Raw genomic sequence first — 22,454 nt, 5'->3', positions numbered from 1 at the left:
TCTGTTCTCTCTCTCTGAAATACCCGGCACTGGCCACTATCGGAAGACATGATCCTGGGCTAGATGGATTGGCCTGACTCAGCACGGCCATTCTTATGTTCCTTCCTGCTGGCTCTGCACATGTCTACACTGCACCACAGTACGGACTACAGGGGTATGAATTGCAGAGCACACCAAAATGTTGGGCTGTAATTGTCCCATGTGAAGACTTCCGGCACAAACTAACAGACATGCAGTTCTCATTAACGTAGTCCTCTTACAAACAGGGAGAACCTATTACCAACCAGAGACTCTCACTGGATTAGGAGTTGTGCAGAATGTTGTTACATCTTAGCTCAGAAGCCAGTAACTGCTGGTAGGAAGACCCACTCCACAAGAGGCACTGCAGCATCAGTAGCTTTCTTCAGACAGATTCCCCTGGTGGTGGAGATTTGCAAAGCAGCAACTTGGAGTTGAGAGCACACTTTCACCAGACTGCTCCTTGGGCTGTCCATATTTAGCTAAGAACTCCTTGCCCATCGTCCACCTGGTGGAACTCTGCTTGCTAATCTCCCACAGAGGCCTTCAAAGAAGAAAGCGAAGTTACTTCCCAAGAGTCACCTCTGTGCATTCACACGACCCGCCCGCTTTCCCTCTACCTCAGAGTTCTGCTCGGTGTCAGGGCTCTGGACTCTATGGAGAAGGATCTAAGGCTGTTGAGGGGGGTGCACTCCTTTGTGCCGAGTCGCATGATGATATCACCCTCATGCCTGACTGCTCGTGTACCCCAGTGGGCTTTTCAAGGCAGTTCCACAGCTCGTTGCCAGGGGCGCCATAGCCTACAAGTGCAAATGCTCAGGGACCAGTTACTAGTGAGTAGTATCCCTGTCTGCAAAGGTGAGCACCCTGAGCAGAGCCCTCCACCCCAGGCACACCTGGCTGTAAAGCCCTTCCTGCAGCTCAGTTCCTTCTTTATAAAGGGCTAGTGCTGCTTAGTGCTCCTTGCTCATCACCTTCTAGGAGTCAATTCCCATTGTCACAGAGACAGCTGGTCAAGCCCTAGATGGGCTAGCCTTAGACTTACCCAATTGTAACGGCAGACATGATTGTTACTGATTTGGTTCATTCATGGGCTCATTTCTGTAATATCTTTGGATTCATATCACTTGGCTCCGCTGAACTGAATATGTTCAGCTTTCCCAAAGCTTCCTTTCTCTGATGTTTAGCAATAGAATCATAGAATTGTAGGACTGCAAGGGACCTCGAGAGGTCATCTGGCCCAGTCCCCTGCACTCATGGCAGGACTAAGTATTGTCTAGACCAGGGGTTCTCAAACTTGGTTCGTGGCTTATTCAGGGTAAGCCCCTGGCGGGCCGTGAAACGCTTTGTTTACCTGAGCGTCTGCAGGCCCAGCTGCTCGCAACTCCCAGTGGCCGCAGTTCGCCGTTCCCAGCCAATGGGAGCTACGGGAAGCAGCATGAGCCGGGCCACCGCTTCTTGTCCTATCCTCAGAGGTTAAGGAGAACAATTTTTCTCCCTCCTCCTTGTAACAACCTTTATATACTTGAATAGCTCTTTTAATAAGATATTCTTGATTTCCTAGTTGTACAATCTTTTCCCCCCTTTATTTCTGCTAGAGAAATCTAGAGTCCAGTGTCAACCATTTCAGATGCAATCTTGGTTTGTCCCCCTTCTTCGCTTTTAGTTGGGGCGTGTATTCTCTGGATAGCTTTGTAAAAGTGTTTTTTAGTTCTCTTAGTGCTTTTGGCAACATTAACTCATCTGCTTTCTAGCAGCCTTTCCCTTTCCGCCTTAACTGACTCTGTGTTTCTGTGTGGTTCCCTCCCCAGCTGTTCACACCCCAACAGAAATCTTAACTGCAAATCTTGGGGCATTCGCATGCTCTGGTGATGACAGTACAGAACCCAACTCAGTCAGCCCTTAGCCATGTTCCTGCCCTTTTCCTTATTTGAAGAATTGTAATCTGCTGTGCCCTAATTATGGTGACAAGTAAGATCCCCCACGCTTATGAATTTGAATTATTCCTCCAATTACTTCTTTCTCACTACATTTCTTAATTATACATCATTTGCTTTCCCAAAATCTAATGTCTACATAGTGCTGGATTTGGTGAGCGTCCCATTCCTTACTGTGCTCAGCTGTCGCTGGTTTCACCTTCTCTATTAATCGCAGTCGGTCTGATCAGTAAGAAGTAGATGCAGGATGGTTCTCGTCTGGCTTGTCCCGTACGTGATCTGGGAACTCGGAGATTAGCTCTAGGCGCCCGGGCCCTTATTTAGGCAGCTTGATTCCAGTGAGCGCTGCTGGCTGCTCAGCATTTTGAAAATCAGGCCACTGATTTAGAAGCCTAAATATGGGTTTAGGGGCCTAACTTTAGGCTCCTACGTTTAAAACGTGCTACTTGTTGAGGAGAGGTTTGTGATAGTTACACAGTGATTTCACTGCCATTAGTAGGATGTTTGAACAGTGATCTGGGTTCTCTGACACGTGGCATGACAATAGAATCCGGCAGCATTATAATCATTATTCAGGAGGGAACTCTGCCTGCCAGCCAACACCTACAAACAAAGCTCCTTTCTGTCCAGGGAAGCAATAATATATGGAGATATCCTATCTCCTGGAAGGGATGGGATAGGGGAAGGGACCCTGAAAGGTAATTGAGTCCAGCCCCCTGCCTTCACTAGCAGGACCAAGTACTGATTTTGCCCCAGATCCCTAAGTGGCCCCCTCAAGGATTGAACTCTCAACCCTGGGTTTAGCAGGCCAATGCTCAAACCACTGAGCTATCTCCCCCCCCAACACACTTGCTTGTGGTAGGCCATGAATTTGGGCTATTTCGGACCAGATGGGAAGCGCAAGCTCTTGACTCCTGCCAGTTGCCCCATCTCTGATAACAAGGGACTCCAGCTCGAGCTCCTCTGGGGCCGTACGGCATGGGGAGGGAGGGGATCCCTCGGGCAGGCCAATCCTGGGCATTTCTGGTCTCAGTGGAAATCAGGCTTTTCTGCTTTCCCAGTTGTCACCAATGTCAATAGGGAGGAGGAGCCTGGCTGAGTGTGCAGCTCAGCCAATGGGAGCAATGAATTGTGCAGCCCTCTGGTGGGTTGGACCCAGCACCCTAATTTCCAGCCGGAGTCTGTTGGGCTGCCAGTGCAGATCCTGGGGCACAGGCTCCCAGCAAGAGGCCCTGCTCAGCAAGCCAGGCTGTGGTTCTGCACCAGCTCCAGTCCTCCGATGGCTTTAAGGGGCAGCCCCACAGAGAGCACAGTGACCCAGTCAGCATTGGAAAGGAAAGAAATCAGCCTCCTCACCAGATGACTGGGCCACTGCTGTAACGGGATCGTCATTCAGCAGCTGGGTGGCTAATAACTAGCAGCAGACACATTCCCTCAGTCACAGGGATAGATACCATCTCCTCCGGCTCCTTCCCCCAACCCACAGCATCACCTCAGTCCTGCGTGCGCTGAGCCGTGGCCAGCTCGCTCTCATCTCGGACCTGATCTCCACCAGGAAGTGGCTGAAGCACTGAGCTGCATCGTACGGGTCACGTGATTTGGAGACGTACAACGTCAGCATACGGAAAACACCAGACCTCAGGCCTCCTCGTTAATCCTGCTACTGGCCCCCTGTACACCTGGAACAGGAGGGAGAATGTCACACTCCGCCGCCCCTCATCTCAGAGCTCTTCAAGCAGAGGAACAGTTATACCTGACTTCCTGCTCAGATCTCCGAGAGAAAACGAAATTGGGGGTCCACAGGTGAGTCAGCAACATGTCATGATCAGTGGTAACAAAGGTAGCTGAGAGATCTGATAGCAGCACAGACCCTGATCTTCGTCCACAGCCCAGAGGAGATCATCAACCACTGTGACTAGTGCAGTCCACGTGCCCTAGCCAGGTCTCTACCTAGATTGATAAGGGGCCAGGCAATCAAGGACTTCTAGATACTGAGCGAGTTGTCTCGCCACAAGCGTCCTCAAGCAGGAGTTGTGTGCTATGGGTTGATAATTAGCTAGATTGTCTGTATTGAGTGTTGACTTCTTGAGCAAAGGCCGCAATGTTGCATCCTTCAAAGCAATAGGCAGCCAGCCCTCTTGGAGAGGCATTGACAATCATCACAAGCTAGAGGCTTAGTACTTCTCCACTGGCCTTCACCAGCCAGGAAGATGTGGCTCCAAAGCACAGGTTGTGGGGACAAAGTTCTCCCAACACCTCCAGTACTTTAGCGAGCATCACCATCTGTGACTTTTGCAGAGAGGACAGGGTCTTGCTCCCCCTCCAAGGAAGCAGATAACTCATCCCTAATCTGATCAATCCTGTCTGCAGAGCAACAAGCAATTTCTTCACATTAGGAAGTACTCAGACCAGCTACCACGTTGAGACAGGACTGATTTACTATTCTCTCTGACTACCACTCAAAACAAACCTGCTGACCAAGGTTTTTATGGATGCAACAGTGAAGGAAAAGAACTAGTTCTTTGCCCTCTGTGTGGCTGATCAGCCTTGGCATAGGACTTCCAGCACCAGCACGCCAGCTGTCTCCCCTCTCGCTTCATTTATTGCAGATCACCTGTGAGCCTGGGTGACCTTGTCAGAACAAAGCCAGTGAAGAAGGTGCCATGGGACCACCGTGTCAGTGGTGGAGAACATAAGAGTATTATAGTGTCCTACCAAACCTTCATGGGATTAGTCAGCGGAACAAGACTCTCCCTCTGAGCTCTCTGCAGCCCTTCTGAGGACAGACCATCGAAACAACAGGAGAGATGAGCCCCAGCCTCAAATGTAGAGGTAATGGCCAGCCTGGGAGGAGGGTGGGCTTCGGAGCCCAAGCTCCAACCTGAGCCCACAGCTGTTTTTAGTACTACTGGGTGAGCCCCAGTCTGTTGACCTGAGTTCTGAGACACAGTGCCCCGGGTTTCTGCTTGCCGCGTAGACATACCAGGAAACTCTAAGCCAGCGCAGAAGATTCATCCTCTGCATGCGGATTGAAATCTCCAAGAACACACAGTCAGTGCCTTTCCAATGCCATGATGGGGAGGAACTCTTTCAGCTCACCGAGCAATTTGGCAGTGCAGTGGGGCAAGCAGTACGCCGAAACCAGTCCCATCGTCATCCTCATCTTAACCCCGCTCTGTCTGATCCAGTTTTGGAAAGAAAGCGGTTACACTTTTCACAGATTCCAAGGCCAGAAGGGACCATTGTGATCATCTGTCCGACCTCCTGTGTCGCACAGGCCGGAGAACTGCCCCGCAATAATCCCTAGGGCAGATTTCTGAGAAAAACATCCAATCTTGATTTTTAAAATTGTCAGTGATGGAGAATCCACTACAACCCTCGGTAAATTGTTCCACTGGATAATTACTCTCACCATTACAGATTTATGCCTTATTTCCAGACTGAGTTTGTCTAGCTTCAACTTCCAGCCATTGGATCGTGATATACATTGCTCTGCTAGACTGAAAGCCCGTTATTAAATTTATAGATACTGACTGTGATCAAGTCACCCCTTAGCCTTCTCTTTGTTAAACTGAATAGATTGAGCTCCCTGAGTCATCACTATAAGGCAGGTATCCTAAGCCTTTAATCATTCCTTTGGCTCTTCTCTGAACCCTCTCTAACTGATCAACATCCTTCCTGAATTGCAGGCACCAGAACTGAACACACTATTCCAGCAGCGTCACACCAGAGCCAAATATATACGTAAAATAAGCTCTCTGCTCCTACTCGAGATTCCTCTCTCTCTGCATCCCAGGATTACATTAGCCCTTTTGACCACAGCGTCAACACTGGGAGCTCCTGTTCATCTGATTCTCCACCAGGACTCTCAAATCTCTTTCACGGTCACTGCTTCCCAGGGTAGAGTCCCCCGCCCTGTAAGTATGGCCTGCGTTCTTTGTTCCTACGTGTGTACATTTACATTTAGCTGCATTAAAATGCATAGTGCTTGCTTGTGCCCAGTTTACCAAGCAATCCAGATCACCCCGAATCAGTGACGTGTCCTCTTCATTATTTATCACTGCCCCAATTTTTATGTCCTCAGCAAACTTTAAGCTGGATGCAGTCAGCACACTCCCCATGAACCCCCCATTTGGGTCCTGATGCATGGAGTACTAGTGACAACTGTGCCAGGACTGAACCTGCAGCAGCATCCAAGCAGTTTCTGTATTACACGCAAAGTCCTGTATTAAACCATAGGTGGTTGATATTTCATTTCCCACCAACTGAGCACTAATCATTAGGAGAGTAATACTTCCCCCTTCTCCAGCATGTTCCATCTTTTAGCAGATATTCGTGAATTAAAATGAGGTGGGCAAGTATTGTACAGATGCAGCACACGGGCTAACTGACTTTCCCGAGTACACTGAGTCACTGACAGAACCAGCAATGAGTTCAGGGCTCCTTGTCACCACAAGATCAGCTTTGTTCTCTGTTATTTTTGTTTCTTTCTATGTAGAAAGGATCCCTGCAAGTTGTGGGCTATTTATTTTGGACTTTTATGAAGGACTTTTTTTTTCTTTTCTCACTCCTCTGCCTCTCCTTTCCGTTATATATTTGTCTCTCTGAATTGGATGTTCTCCAAATGGATCCATGTCTCAGAGGGTGCTAATTGCACAGTGGGGGCTGAGTTCTGGTCTTAGGAAGAAATCATTGCTGGCTGACTGTTGGCAGGTTGATTGTCCCATTCATAGTACTTCGTAGCCCACTGAATTTGAGCGGCTGTGACAGGAGGTTGTAAAGAAAAGATGAGCCTTGGTCAGTTAGCAGGTTCCCAGGCGTTCTTTGTTGCGGGAATTACTCTTCCCTTCATCCTGGTGTCTCGATGTGCTCACAGTGCTGTAGGCAGGACAGAGACGCCAGCAAGTATCGGAGAGTCTTGAGCTATTTCCTTGTAGCTTGCAGGCCGAAGGGTTGGCCGTCCGTGCAGAGGGCTCTGTCCTCAGTGAGCAGTAGACCAAAAGGGTCAGTTCTTAAAGAGGCTAACGGGAAAATGCACACTGCTCCAAGCCTTGCCAGATCACTTCTCATAATACCAGTACAGAAGCAGAATTGTAGTTCCAGTAACAATTCTGACTTGACTGATTTCAGTTTCCTGACCTCTCAGAGTCTGTCCCTGGGTTTTCTAAATGCCCCTCCACCTGTACCATAGTGTCAGGTAAATTAGTCCTTGTTTGTTTTCAGAGTCTTCTCCCTTCCCTGGCTATGGGAATCCATGCGGGGGGCAGGGGGTGTATATTTGGTGGGGGACCCAGGTGTGTACACAAATGCACACATTGTAATAATCATTCTGGTTACATGGAAAAGCTTTCTCAGAGAGGCAGGCCTTGCCGGCCCCCCTGCCCTGAACTGGTCTAATCCCCTCATAAAGGCTACATCACAGCCACAGCCTCTCACCTGAGAGCTTTATTGTGACGACGGTGCTCCTCGGCTGACTCCCCAAAGGAGCTAGCTGTCTTGGCAGGTCCTGCATGGAGCTGGGTCCTGACGGTCGGTGGTTTGACATGGGTATCAAGGTCTTGAACAGGCAACAGCCAGGGTCACTGGAGGGAGCTGATCGTAGGGTGTTATGCTCATCCGATCGAGGAGGTGGGGTGCCACATTCTGCATGGTCTGCAGTCTCTGCTTCTGCGGTCACTCCCAGGTACAGCGAGCTGTGGGAACACAGCCAGGTAACAAGTGTGTGGGTCATGGTGGCCAAATCTTCATCCACGAAGAAGGGGTGACCGTTCCTAGGAAGCTGGAGGTGCCTCTGATCTGCCTGGTCACCTGGTAAAGAGTTACCCTGGAGGGAGGCTGAGTACATACTGCAGTGTGTGCAGAAGACAATGGGGGGTGCGTGGCTGAACCGCACAGATCTCAGTGGGCTGGCTCAGACGCCCACACAGCGTTTCCCCCGCATGCCTCGGCTCTCCTAGCACCAGCATGGTAGGCTGGGGAAGCCTGTTTCTGGGTGCAAATGTGATTCCTTTAGTGGCTGTGCAGACTGAGTTGCCTGGACATTAATAAATTTCCTGTTACCTTCCTGGCAGCCTTGGTGAGGGGCAAGATTGTGTCCTGTCAACCTAGAGTGACTCATGCCCTTGACTGCACCTTTGCTGTATGTCTCCATGTGCACCCCACACGGGGGGGGGGAGCATATGTGAGTGTGCCCGTGGGCACGCACCCCGCTGTGTGTAGCGGGGTGTATGCGAGTGTGCCCGTGGGCACGCACCCGGGTGTGGGTGTAGGGGGGTGTATGTGAGTGTGCCCGTGGGCACGCACCCAGGTGGGTGTAGGGGGAGCATATGTGAGTGTGCCCGTGGGCACGCATCCAGGTGTGTGTAGGGGGGGTGTATGCGAGTGTGCCCATGGGCACGCATCCAGGCGTGTGTAGGGGGGTGTATGCGAGTGTGCCCGTGGGCACGCACCCGGGTGTGTGTGTAGGGGGGTGTATGTGAGTGTGCCCGTGGGCACTCCAGGGGTTCAAGGGCATATGTGAGCGCGTCCATTTGTCTTCCTAGGACTCAGGGTGTGGGGAGTAGACATGTGCCCCTAAGGTGTGTGGCATTTGTGAGTTTACTTGGGCCTGTGCCCAGGGTTTGTACCTCAAGGACGGGGGCTACATGAGTGTGCGCAGCACGCCTGGTGCCCATACTAAGCTGGGAGTGTGTCTGCACACCTTTGCTGATGCCAGCTGTCAGCAACTGATCAGTGTCATAGCATAGAGCAGGTATGTGTCCATGGTAGGTATGATGTGGTGAGGGACCGATAGCCTGCCCTGTCAAATGTGGCGAGAATAAAGAAAACAAGGGAGCTGTTGGCTGAAATAGTCGTTAAGGCTGGCTTCACTCCGTGCAGTTTCTGTAAAGAAGTAGTCCTGAGGGCTGTGGAGAAACAGGCAGCCTCCAGGCCGGGAGGCTAATGCACAGCCGCTGCTGTTTGCATAGCCGCAGAGCCCTTAGGAGAGACTTGGGAAAACTAGCTTGGACTCCAATGAATATTTACAATTCTACTGCTCCAAAGCTGAACGCAATCACAGCCCTGTGATGTGCAGGCTTTGTGCATCAAAGGAAAAGGAGAGAGAGCAGTAAAGATGGAGTTGCCTTTGGAGAGACTTAGAAACACAGATCTCCCTGCTTGTGGCAGAACGAAAATGCTTTATTTCTGATAGGAGCAATTTATTCTTCAGGCACTTTCCTTGATATCAGAAAGCACCTGGCTGGGTTCTGAAGTGGAAGGTCTTTAATTCAGAATGAAGAAAGGAATGGAAAGAATTATAGCTATAGAATTGTGATTTTTCTAATAAACTTCAGGAAGAGGGGAGCATTTCCAGAGTGTCAAATCTGTGCTGTAACAACAAGAAAAAGTATCAGAGGGGTAGCCGTGTTAGTCTGAATCTGTAAAAAGCAACAGAGGGTCCTGTGGCACCTTTAAGACTAACAGAAGTATTGGAGCATAAGCTTTCGTGGGTGAATGCCCACTTCATCAGAGGAGTACAGTCCTGGGAAGAGCTTACCCCAGTTTTGTGCTTCTGATCTGAGGAAGTGACATGGTTTTCCATGCAAGTTCTGGGGTCACCCAGAGTGGGGCATGCTAAGGGATGGGTGAGGCTCCTTGTGGCCCAGAGCGGACCCTGTGTTCTGCTGAGGTGCTAGACGGCATGCAGTTGGATACGTAGAGCAGTGACACGCAGACCTCAGTGGTTCAGGAGCCAAATTAGTGATCAGCATCACCCAAAAGAGCCCCAGTCGTGTGAAATCATTGTAATTTACTATGGGACTACAGATTCCTATTCAAACCGTAGGGCAGGGGAAATATTGAGTTTTTATATACATGTAATTCTCACAGCAAAATGACTGACAAAATAATAATACTTGATCAACTGCAATAGGATAATAGTAAAAGCCTCCTGATTGGCTAATAACTTAGCCTGTTTAATAAGTAAATGACACTGTTTTCGTATCCTGTGCTGCGAAGAGCCGTAGGAGACACATTAAAGAGCCATGGCAGCTCGTGAGCCTTGGTCAGAGTATCGCTGATGGGGAGGGAAGGGACACTCGAACCATGACATGGATCTGAAGGCAGGAGCATTTACGTCAGAACATTGCAGAGAGCTGAGCGTAACAGACTGCAGAGGACGCTGCGTAGTCACTCCAGTGATGACACAGTGACTGGTATTGTAAAATATGCCCGGTACCATTGGCATGCTGCCAAGGAAGAGCGAAGCTTAAGGAGCTGCTATCCTGGCTGTAGATCTATTACTGGACAGTTGCATACAGTGCCTGAGCAAATCAGTTCCGAGGACCTCCCCTGTGCCGCCCACTGTAGGCTACAGGCACCCTGGCATGAGCAGGAGGGAGAACGCTGGCTCCGGAGAAAGCGGTTGTGGGATGTACTTGGAAAGGTGCATCACGCTGGGAATGTCAGGCGTTAGTGAGGGGGTTGGTATCTCTGATGGAGACACTGGGGAAGAAGGTGGTTTCTCAGGAGGGCTTGAAGAGGAAGGTTGCAGGTGTAAAGGGGGGAAGAGTAGTCAAGATGTGGGGAGCAGGGTGGTTATTCAGAATAATCAGCATCTGCTTCTGATTGGGTCCATTTTCTGTCAGACGCTGTAAGCACAGAATGACTTCATGCACCAGCTGTACCAAACCAAGCCCCCAACCTGACACTCTGGGAGTTTTTTCATACTCCATGGATTCCAGGTTCACCATAATATGGAATGACAGGGTCTTCTTTTATTAGTACAGATCCTGAACTGTGCTCTGCTCCCCTCTACACAGTCCCTGCGTGTTTCAAGTCAAACGTCAGCTAGAAGGCTTGGAGGATTGCAGTGAACACCGTGAGGGAGGGAGGAGATGGGAAACGTGTGCTGACTTTGAGGGTCTGTGTGTGCACTTACAGGAAGTCACGACACTAGGCGAGAGACATTTGAAGAACTGGCCTCAGGGTGCGACTACAGAACAGTTAAACACACAGGCCAGAGACTGAGGCTCACGGAGCTTGGGCTGCAGGTCTAGACGTTCAGCCTCCGTCTGGAAGCTCTGGGATCCCAGGAGGAGGGAGGGTCCCAGAGCCCAGGTTCCAGCCCAAGCCCGTATGTCTTCACCGCAATTTTGAGCCCCACAGCCCATTAGCTGACCTGGGCCAGGTGCAGCCATGCCGCAGGTCTTTTATTCCAGTGTAGACACACACTTAACCTCCACAGGCATTGCGGGATGTGCCTGAACCCCTGCCCAGGAGAAGTGGGGGCACGTTCAGCCTGTAATGTGTTTCGACGTGAAGCTGATTCCTGGAGCATTTCGCCTTGTCAGGAAGGCAGCCACTGTGATTGGAGTGACGCTGCTGGTGCAGGGAGGTGCTCCCCTCACGTGCAGGTGTGGCCCTGTTTGCTGCCTGCAGCAGGGCACACACAAGAGTCAATACCCTTGGCAGGAACCTGCATTCAGTGTCAGAGGCTTCAAATAGACAGTGAAGCTTGGGTCCATCTCCTAAAATCCTCATTTTGGTTTCTCCGCTGGTAGTTCATTCTAGAATACGACACTGCATCGTGGTGATTGATTCTTGGAATTTTGCTAGTTCATCCAAACTAGGACTTTCCAGATCACATGATACAGTATCGAAAACGCTCGTTCTTTTCATTCATTTAAATTTGCCTTGTGGGAACAGCAGCTGGTCAGATAAACTCCAAGGGAAGATGGGAAACGTGACAGAAATCAGAGGTTGCCTGATTTGGTGTGCTGCAGAAATAGCTGCAGAGCCTTGCCCTGAACTGACCCCAGCTCTTGAACAGGCTGGTTGTTTGTCATGGCAGACGGGCATCGTTTTAGTGAATGGCAAACAGGGAGCATCCTGGCACACCCAGGGCATTGTGGGCATGTTGACTTTCCATTGGAAAATGATTAAATAGTCATTGTCAGTGTTTTACAAGTATATAACGATCACCAAGTCCCAACGACTCCCACAGCAAGACACAGTCTGAGATGTAACAATTCCCAGAGGCGATTTGCTCGGTATCAGGCAGACCAGGTTGAAGTGACCATGAGGGTGTCTTTTGTTTGATTATGTAACTCTTCTTTATTGTATTTTTCAGTGTATGTCAGGGCGTTCTGAGCTCTGGAGGGACATACTTCAGGGCAGAAATAACAATAAAGATCGGGGAAGTCATGGCCATGACTTACAAAGCTTTGCAGAATGATTGTAGGACTGTAATGGAACCATTGAGATGTGTGCATTCATCTATTGGGTAGTCTCTGCAAGACTGTATGGTTGTAAGTATCAGAGGGGTAGCCGTGTTAGTCTGGATCTGTAAAAAGCAACAGAGTCCTGTGGCACCTTATAGACTAACAGACGTATTGGAGCATAAGCTTTTGTGGGTGAATATCCACTTCGTTGGAGGCGTGCCTATTCACCCACAAGAGCTCCTGCTCCAATACGTCTGTTAGTCTAGAAGGTGCCACAGGACTCTTTGTCGCTTTGTATGGTTGTAGCCATTCTGCTTCCTTCTCGCTGCTGTTTGTTCCCTTTCCTGATTCTGTCACATCTGAATGTGGATAGTGCATTTTTCAGGGCACGTCCATTTCTTTCCTTCGGCCTGTAAAGCGCCTACACAGCAGCTCTTGGATATTTTACAGTGAGAAGTACATAGCGAGATTCTCCTGCACAATTGTGCTGGCACAAACCATCTCCTTCCTCCCACTCATGGCTGCACATGCCTGTGGCAGCAACAGCAGCAGTTGCTTACTAGGAAAAGTAATATTAGGAAAGTGTATGATCTGTTCTAGCTGTCTTAATTAAATTTAGCAGCCGAAAGCCAGGCGAGCCAGCACCATGTGACTAGCCAGCTGTCTGCAGGACGGCAGTAAGGGCAGTTCTTGACACCAAAGAGCCATGCACAGTGGTTTGAGCACCACTGACCTAGCATGCTTGGGGCTCCAGGCATCAGCCTTGTGTGGACTCCCCAGAGTGTTGCTAAGGAGCAGTTTGATCCTGTGGCCAGCCCTTTCCTTGTATTTTGTCAGGTTAATGCATGGTCAGTAAATACGTTTTTTAAACTGGCTGATGTGCTGTGTGCAAAGCACTCCATTGAATATCCGTGGGAAAGCCTTCGCTTTAAGACAAAAGACCTGATGTTAGCAATAGTGTCATTGTGGCTATGTGCAAACGGCGTTATTACAGCTGCTAGCTCCGTGAGCTGGAACACCGCAGATTCCCCGTGGGCGTTTCTTTACATACATCCCTCTTTACTGTTCCTTAGGTTTTGTGCCTCGTGCTCTGCCCTTCTCTAGAGGACAGAATTAAATAGTGTTTGCTGCGATTCCACGGGCATCAGCGCTTTACCTGGAACACCTTGCAACCATCCTGCTGGTGCTGCCCCTTCCGCATAGGCCAATGCCGTGGGCTCCAGTTACTATGGGGCTGCCACTTGTATCTGTGCCTGCAGCATTTCCTCTGTTTCCCTGTCTTGTCTTTTATGTATGTGTTGATTTGCAGCAAGATTTTAAGAGAACTTATTAAATAAAATACAGTAGGATGCATATTATCCAACCTGCTTGGGCAGTGCCCGGCTGCCAGGCTGATCAGGGGTTCGTAGACTCAGGAAGGCTTGACTGGCTATAGCGCTCAGCATTGGGTCAGGATTTCATGTTCTGTTGGTCGTTGGCTTCCCTTTGGGTATATCGTCAATACAGGGCTAACCTGGGTGATTGGTTCCTAGGTCTGAGCCCCCAGGTTAGCCTAGTCCAGGTGTGAGCAGCCACACTGCAAAGCCCTATCTGACGTACTGTGTCCTCTCCGGGACTGCACTCCTCAGTGTGTATCACTAGGACTTCTGGGGGCACCTCCCATGGCTCTTTGTGCTGCAGTGTGCTGAGAAGCTCTATGATTCTTTCCCAGTGAATTGTGGGAGAACTTGTCTGTCCTTCTGGTCACACAAGGGCAATTTTGGGTGGACTGGAGGACTATCAGCACTTGAGTTATTTAGCTGGCCTCCTCACTTCAAAGTGGGCAGGTTACCAGCCCAAGTGAAAGCCTCACTCGGCCTTTAGTCAAGCCAGCTAGCCTGGGTTGAAACTTGAAAGCACTGACCTGGGATGACTGGGTTTTGTGTATGGACCAGAGGGGTTTAGGGACCACATCCGGGTCAGAGCAGTGAAGACTCACTTGCGCATATGAATCCCATTGGCTTCAATGAGACCACTCCCTGGGAGTAAGAGGAGCCGGGTTAGCTCTAAAGTCGGCCAGTTGACAAAGCAGCAAATTGCTTGCTAGACAGGAGGGCAGGTTGGCAGCTCATTGGAGAAAAGGAACGGGATTGCCAGGCTCCAGGTGGCGCAAGGTGACATGCTGTGGTTGCCTAACCTTGGGAGCTTTCAGAACCAGAGAGTTTCATAGATTCATAGATTCATAGATTATAGGACTGGAAGGGACCTCGAGAGGTCATCGAGTCCAGTCCCCTGCCCGCATGGCAGGACCAAATACTGCCTAGACCATCCCTAATAGACATTTATCTAACCTACTCTTAAATATCTCCAGAGACGGAGATTCCACAACCTCCCTAGGCAATTTGTTCCAGTGTTTAACCACCCTGACAGTTAGGAACTTTTTCCTAATGTCCAACCTAGACCTCCCTTGCTGCAGTTTAAACCCATTGTTTCTGGTTCTATCCTTAGAGGCTAAGGTGAACAAGTTCTCTCCCTCCTCCTTATGACACCCTTTTAGATACCTGAAAACTGCTATCATGTCCCCTCTCAGTCTTCTCTTTTCCAAACTAAACAAACCCAGTTCTTTCAGCCTTCCTTCATAGGTCATGTTCTCAAGACCTTTAATCATTCTTGTTGCTCTTCTCTGGACCCTTTCCAATTTCTCCACATCTTTTTTAAAATGCGGCGCCCAGAACTGGACACAATACTCCAGCTGAGGCCTAACCAGAGCAGAGTAGAGCGGAAGAATGACTTCTCGTGTCTTGCTCACAACACACCTGTTAGAAGTTAGAAGGGACCACAAGGGTCAGCTAGTCTAACCCCCATGTTAGACTCTCCAACTGCATTCTGCAGGACTTCTTTGGGAAGTTCTTCCATGAGACCATCATTTCTGGTTTTAGAGCAATATTTTAAAGAGCAACCATGGCAGTGCTGTGGCCACAAGGGCTAGCTTGTTCCTGGGATGCGTAAACAGGGAGATCTTGAGTAGAAGTAGAGAATTTATTTTACCTCTGCATTTGGCACTGGTGTGACGCTGCTGGAATTCTGTGTCCAGTTCTGGTGCCCACAACTCAGGAAAGATGTTAATCACTTGGAGAGGGTTCAGAGAAGAATCACGAGAATGATTATAGACTTAGAATATCTGCCTTATAGTGATGGACTCAAGGAGCTCAATCTATTTAGCTTAACACAGAGACGGTTAAGGGGAGACATGATCACAGTCTGTAAGTACCTATGTGCGGAACAAATATTTAATAATGGGCTCTTCAATCTAGCAGAGAAAAGTCCAATGGCTGGAAGTTGAAGTTAGACAAATTCAGACTGGAGATTAGGCATAAATGTGTAATGGTGAGAGTGATTAACCCAGTGGAACAATTTACGGAGGGTCGTGGTGGATTCTCCATCACTGGCAATTTTAAAATCAAGATCTGATGTTTTTCTCAGAAATCTGCCCTAGGGGTTATTGTGGGGCAGTTCTCTGGCCTGTGCTGTGCAGGAGGTCAGACTGGATGATCACAACAGACCCTTCTGGCCTTGGAATCTATGAAAAAAATCCATATACAGACTCCAATCTTACTTTAGAAATGCTGTCAAAGAAATTAGTGGGAAGAAGGATTCTAGTGAGCAGTTAAAAATAAATTAAATAAATGGAGATATCCCATCTCCTAGAACTGGAAGGGACTTCGAAGGTTATTGAGTCCAGCCCCCTGCCTTCTCTAGCAGGACCAAGTACTGATTTTGCCCCAGATCCCTAAATGGTTCCTCAAGGATTGAACTCACAACCCTGGGTTTAGCAGGCCAATGCTCAAACCACTGAGCTATCCCTCTCCCATTACATTAGGATAATGTAATGTAACTGAGTGCGATCAAAGGAAAGCAAGTCACTGCGTCATTCGGTCTTGGGGTTCCTGACATGAAACCACCCTAACATCAGCTGCTTATGTCATTTTCTGGAGCAGTGAAGGGGAATATGGAAAGGCCTTGGAATAGTGCAGGGAGGAGGGGGGAGGAGGTTGGGGAGCAGAGAATAAATAAGGATGGGTGGTAAAGGGAGGGGGAGGATTAGAGGGGAAATGGGAGTGTGTGGTGGGGGGGGTGGATTAGGGGTAGAGGCGCCTGTCAGCCCCATATTCTCCCTTTCCATTAAAGATGTGTTGAGGGGGGCTGTGAGGTGGAATGGAGGGGTCAGAGTTGTGCCATGGGAAATGTGGGGGGCTTAATCTCTGTCTCCCCAAACCTCGCACATCTGTTATTCCCCCGTCTCCCCTATGTCTGTCCCCCTGATCAAAAAATGGCCCCACTGGCTCCGTGCTAATTCCCACACCGTTCCTTCCTCTTCTCCCCAGCTCTGCCTGCAGGTCCCAAGCCGAGGCCGGCCTCTCCATGGGGAGTAGGGGTGGACCCAGGCTGTGCTGGACAGGCCGAGGGGAGGGGAGAAGACAATGCAGTGGCAGTGAAAGGACTAACATGTAGCCAGGACTTTCTGTAGGCAGCCAGCCATTACCAATAGCCATTGATGGACCTGTGCTCCAGGAACTTGTCTAATTCTTTTTTGAAACCAGTTACGTTCTTGGCCTTCACAACATCCCCAGCAACAAGTTCCACCAGTTGATGGATTGTTGTGTGAAGAAATACTTCCTTTTGTTTGTTTTAAACTTGCTGCTTGTTAATTTCATTGGGTGATCCCTGGTTTTTGTGTTATGAGAAGGAGCAAATAACACTTCCTTTTTCATTTTCTTCACACCAGTCATGATTTTGCAGCCCCCTATCATATCCCCCCTCAGTTGTCTCTTTTCTAAGCTGAACAGTCCCAGTTTTTTTAATCTCTCCTCACATGGAAGCCGTTCCATACCCCTCATCATTTTTGTTGCCCTTCTCTGTACCTTTTCCAGTTCAAATATATCTTTTTATAGATGGGGCGACCAGAACCGCATGCAGAATTCAAGGTGGGGTATTCCATGGATTTATATAGTGGCATTATGGGATATTTCTGTCTGGTTATACATTTCCTAATGGTTCCTAATGTTTCTTGACCTACAGGCACAAGAGACAAAGAATCAGCTTACTGAAGCAGAGGTGGAGGTGGTCACCATGAGGAGCAAATATAGCATGGCACAGAAAGAGGTACTGTCAATAGTGAAGGCAACCTAATGGGACCCCCCAGAAGGGACAGCCCTATGCTGCCCGTGAGCCCTCTTCAGGGTCACTCCAGCCTAGTGCTAACGTGGGAGCATTGACTCTAGTTCTCTGAACCAGCCGTGCTCCCTTTGGCCTTGGCTAAGAAACAGGAAATGCTGCCAACATTAGAGAGCTGGAGAAGTGGGGGCGAGGCAGGGCAAGGATCTCCGTTCTCAGGGCCGCCCACCTGAGCTCTTCCCAGACATGGAATCCCGTCCTCTGTGCTGCAGTTGAGTTTCAATACTGGCCGTTCAGGCAGCCAGAACGTTCCCGATTCCCCAGTGCCAAGGAATCACGAAAGTGTGACTGAGCCCTGGGTGCCTCCAAACCTGCTCAACACAGAGAGCTTGGCTCCCGTGGAGATTTATGGGAAATGAGGAGCAGACAGCACAGCGCCCCTGTGTCCCGGGGGTGTCGGGCGTGGGATGGGAGCGGGGGGCAGGCAGCGTGTCCCCTGTGTCCCGGGGGTGTCAGGTGTGGGATGGGAGCGGGGGTCAGGCAGCGCAGCCCAGCGCCCCTGTGTCCTGGGGGTTGGCTCAGCTCACGTGTGAGGAGTCGGACATGCAGTCACATGAACAGGAAAGCAGGTTCCTGGCTATTGATGTCATTCTGAGAGTTTTCTCTTTTTTTTTATTTTTCCACTTTCGTTTTTCTTCCCTCGTTCTCTTGGAGGGACCCTCTCCCAAGAGCTGCAGGGCTTTCAAGTGACCTGCTGAGTCCCTGGCAGGGGTAGTGAGATCATTCTCATTTGCAGAGTGCAAACCATACAAGACTTCCCTGTGTATTGTTTCTCCCCTGTAGAATCCGAGCATGCTGCTGATCATTTGTTTGTTGATATTCTGCAGCAGCCCGACATGCAGTGTGTGCTCTAGACAGTATCCAAATGTGATTAGAGCTAAAGGACCAGTTTCCTATGAACATAGAGAGCTGGAAATTATCATTAGAACTGCAGAGAAATAACCTTTAGGGCTCATTAAAATTCTATAAACAGAAACTCTCTTCCTGTTTTCCCTTCATGAATCTAGCCCAGTGTTGCAGACCCTCAATATGGGGTGGGTTGGGGCTCTGCTTATCAGGTTCAGGAAGAGATTTTGCATACAACATTTTTGCATTTTCCTGCCCCTTGGGATGTGCGCTGTAGATCGGAGAAGGCAATGTCACTATGGAGTTCTGATCGCCCCCAGTCCTGTCCCTGCTTCTGGCTGTCTGGAGGAGAAGTGAAATTGCTGCTGCTTGGTGCAGTTCAGGGAACGAGAGAGAGAGGGTGGGGGGCCCTGTTTACTGCAGGGTCTTGGCCTCTGATGAACAGTGGGAGTCAGAAGAGAAAAGGGAAGCTTTGCAGGATGCTCCAGACAGCTCTCTGCCCCCATGTGATGTGTTGGGGTGTATTGTTTGTATTTGCTAATTACAGCAGCCCCTCCCGTTTCATTGCGTCTGCAGCAGTTCCCCTTGCTCCCTGCGCCCACCCCAAGGATGGAATATTCCTTCAGCTCCTGTGCCCAACTGGGGAACCGGATCCCTTTGCCAGGAGGTGTCGCCTTGTGCAGGTTGGGCTGAGGGCAACACTTGCTTTCCCATGGAATATTAATGAATCCAATGAGGGGAATGAAACCACTGATGACACAGAACCTTCTTATTATTAAACAGATGGGAAATTGATGTTTATGGAATTTGTGTTTTAATCATATTACTTAAACTATTTGGCAGGGAAACCCATATGAGCACAAACGCCAGAGATGCCTTTGATCTGTGGCATGTTGCCTTTGGGGTATTTTCCGTGACTGATAAAGGCTTTGCTTAGCCCTGGACAGTTTCCCTATCTTCATAAGCAAGCGATGGAAATGATAAAACCAGAGCCAAAACCTCCCAGTTGGGCTTTTTCTGTCTCCTTGGGGACTCGGGCAAGTGCGTGAGCCTCTTACACTCTCAGCGGTGCTGCGGATTTGGTATGTTTCACCCAGTGATACACCCACACATGGTTTCGTATAAACAGACACATGCATGTACACTGCAAGACTGCAAGCTTTACAGTTATTGGAAAGACTCCGGTGCTTATACTTATGGGCTATTATCACTGCTTATAAAGTATTTATCAGCGGTGGCATTTCCACACTCTCGCTCTCTGTGCAGATGAAATACGCCAGGATGATTACAGGTTAAAGCTCCAGTTGTTGGGGTTGTTTTGCACATTAAGTATGAAATAAACCCTTTGGTCCCTGCTTTTGCTGTTGGGTGAGATTAGAAGATTGCAGCATAGGTGTGAGTGCAGCTGTAAATATTTAGTTGAGGCATCTGCCTGCTAATGAGTTTCCAATGAGCAGAATCGGGGGCAATAATATGGTGGCTTTCAAGAGCAAACAAGTGCTGTGTGTTACTGCAGAGTCCCATTTCCACAGCCCAGCAGCTCCCATTGTCCCATCTCCTCCTGATTGTTGATCAGGCATTAAGAAAACATGTCCCTCCCTCCCTTCATCCCTCCCAGAATAAAGAGATCGGGGGAGGTTTTAAATTCCTCTGTGTTTTTTTATTATTATTATTCTTTCTCTTCAGAAGAACACAACTAGGAAATGATTGGATCTTTGACAGAACAAAGGTATTTTTGATGGGCTCTGTAATATAGTGTGTTAATGCGTCCAGTCCCTCATTGTCTGCTGTCTGATCCCATCCTTCTGCCAGACAGTCACTGCGGGATGAGTCACTTTTAATGTCTGATAATCAAGGTGAATTTTCAAAAAGCTGCCATTTTGGAATTATGCACTATATCACCGTCTCAGGGACAAGGAGGGCAGGTGGGCCAAGGGAAGGCTAAGAGAGACACCTACTGCCCCTTTGAGGTACTGCAAAATGTAAGATGGAACGTGTCATTCCAGCAAGACATACATAATGGGAAGTAGACTGTGTTAATTACAAATTAAAAATAACTTCAGCACTAATGAAAATTGTATACACAAGAGAAAAAGTCTTAATTAAAATAGACTAAGTGCTGGAATTAGCTATCAACCTTTTGAGCAGGGGGGAATGGATTCTGTACCTACAGAATATATTGTGGTCCATGAAATAACATGGTCCAAAGATCCACGTGGAAAAAGGATTTCTCCCCCCAAGCGCTGGTCAGCAGCCATGCCTGTGGAAATGAGGTCTAGCTAAGGCACCTACCCAGAGGGAATTGGGGGGGCATGAAGAAGGAAGGATTTTGGACCCTTTGTGACCTAGTCTCTGCTGTTCACACGCTGAAATGCCTAGTAAACAAAGGCTGACTAAAGGCAATGTGGTGGCCGCTCTGTCCAAGGTGGCCACACTCCCGCATGAGGAGAGATGTGTAGCCAATCACCCGCAGTCACAAAGAGACGTTTCTAGTGGCTTTTCTAAGCCAGCGGAGCTGTTCTGTTATACAATAACGGAGTGAACACGGAAGCACAGGGATGGCTTCTCTGTTTATTGTTCAGAGAGCTGGGCACCTATCAATAGTAGCACGATGTTTTGACTAGGGTCCTGGTCTCCACTGAGCTATGCTGGGGGGATTTAAAGCTGAAGTTTCAAAGCCTTGTGCCATTGTGTGCTGAGCTTCTCCGCATGGCTCTGGGTCTAAAAGCACAGGCATTCCCCTGGTTGTGGCAGTGGTGGGTCAGCGCTGGGTACCTGGGTGAGCCTTATCTCCCCTCTTCTCTTCTGAGGAAATGCTCTCTCAAAGGGCTGCTCAGATGGATTCCTGCATCTCTCTCTAGCAAAGAGACTTCAGTCCCTGCATAGCATCCTCTGCAAAAGCCCTGCTAACAGACCACAGCACCTTGTTAGTCTGTGGCGGACACCTTCCTCCTCCCGTTCTGCCAAGCCAGGACATTACAGCCAGGAGCCGCTTGCACAAAGCAAGAGTGTGTATGTGCAGGCTCCCTGTGGAGACCCCACTACAGAGTTTTAAAATGAGGATTTTGCACACCTGGCACTTCCTCTGCTCAGGTGCCACATGGCTGATATTCTGCCCACCTCGTTCATCTGTGCAGGCAGGTTTGCTGAAGACTCCTTCCTCCTCCCTGTCCCCCCCTCCCCACTGGTCAGATGCTGCATTGCACCGCAAGCCTATCCCCTGCCTCCATCAGCCAGCACAGAAGCTCTCTCTTGTCTCTGAGGACTCTACTCCTCCTCCTCCTCGTGGGAAGCTGCAATCCTTTCCCTTGATACGAATCAAAATTGGGACAAAATCTTAAGCCCCTGGCAGCCTGGCAATCCCTGTTGCTGCTCCGGCAGCGATTAGGATGTATCTGCACTGCAGCGTTAACTCGGGTGATCGGCTCCCAGGTGGGAGTACCTAGGTCAGCCTAGCCCAGGTGTGAGCAACCACACTGCAAACCCACACTCAAGTTACTGTGTCTTCCCTGGCGCTGCACTCCCTTGTGTGTGTTGCTAGGACCTGTGGGCACAGCCCAGGGTTCTTTGCATTGCACTGCGCTAGGAGTCTGTCCCAGGGAGTAGTAGGAGAACTTGTCTGTCCTTCTGGGCACATAGGATGAATTGTGGGATGCCATTGGAGGGCCATGAGTATTCCACTGATTTAGCCTGTATCTTCACTGCAGAGTGGGCAAGTTACCAGCCCAAGTGAAAGCCTCACTTGGGTTTTAGCCTATGCCCCCACCTGGGCCAGCAAGGCTGGGTCGAAAGCACCACCAGACTGGGGTGAGTAGGGGGGTGTGTGGACAGTAGGGGAGTTAAGGGTAAGAGCCCAAGATCACTGCAGCGTTAAGAGATGCCCTTTGGGCAGCCAGGCCTGAGTCTGCTTCACCAGTCCTCCAGAGAGATTTGGATTCAAGCAGGAGTGCAGACAGCAAGCCAGTGGGTCACCACCAGCTTGTCACCATGTGCTCATCACAAGCCCGTGTCTAGACTGGCACACAAACACCCTTCTACACACACACCCCTCTACTGGTCACGTTATTGAAAAGCCCACGGAACCACACTCACCCTCTGCCAGCTCTTCTCTTTGGCACCTCTTGCCCACATACAGCAGGGTATATGGTGCAAGCCAGGGCAGGTGCCCTAAGGAGAAAGGCTGGGAAATGGCACTGGTCCCACTTCTGAAGACACAGAACTTCCAGGGAGTTCACCA

The 22,454-nt window shown here is 49.5% G+C and overlaps 1 protein-coding gene across 2 annotated transcripts in view; it reads left to right on the top strand.

Annotated features, from left to right (window-relative positions):
- Window positions 1-22,454, top strand: part of PMFBP1 (polyamine modulated factor 1 binding protein 1) — a 341,248-nt gene that overhangs the window by 248,707 nt on the left and 70,087 nt on the right. For both annotated transcript variants that reach the window (XM_054049283.1, XM_054049282.1), the window contains one exon: window positions 17,216-17,299. In XM_054049283.1, coding sequence (XP_053905258.1) covers window positions 17,216-17,299 — 84 coding nt within the window. The remainder of the gene's footprint in view (window positions 1-17,215; window positions 17,300-22,454) is intronic.

Source organism: Malaclemys terrapin, chromosome 14, assembly GCF_027887155.1.
Source record: "Malaclemys terrapin pileata isolate rMalTer1 chromosome 14, rMalTer1.hap1, whole genome shotgun sequence".
NCBI classification, from domain to species: Eukaryota; Metazoa; Chordata; order Testudines; family Emydidae; genus Malaclemys; species Malaclemys terrapin.
This window is presented reverse-complemented; position numbering and strand designations above follow the sequence as displayed.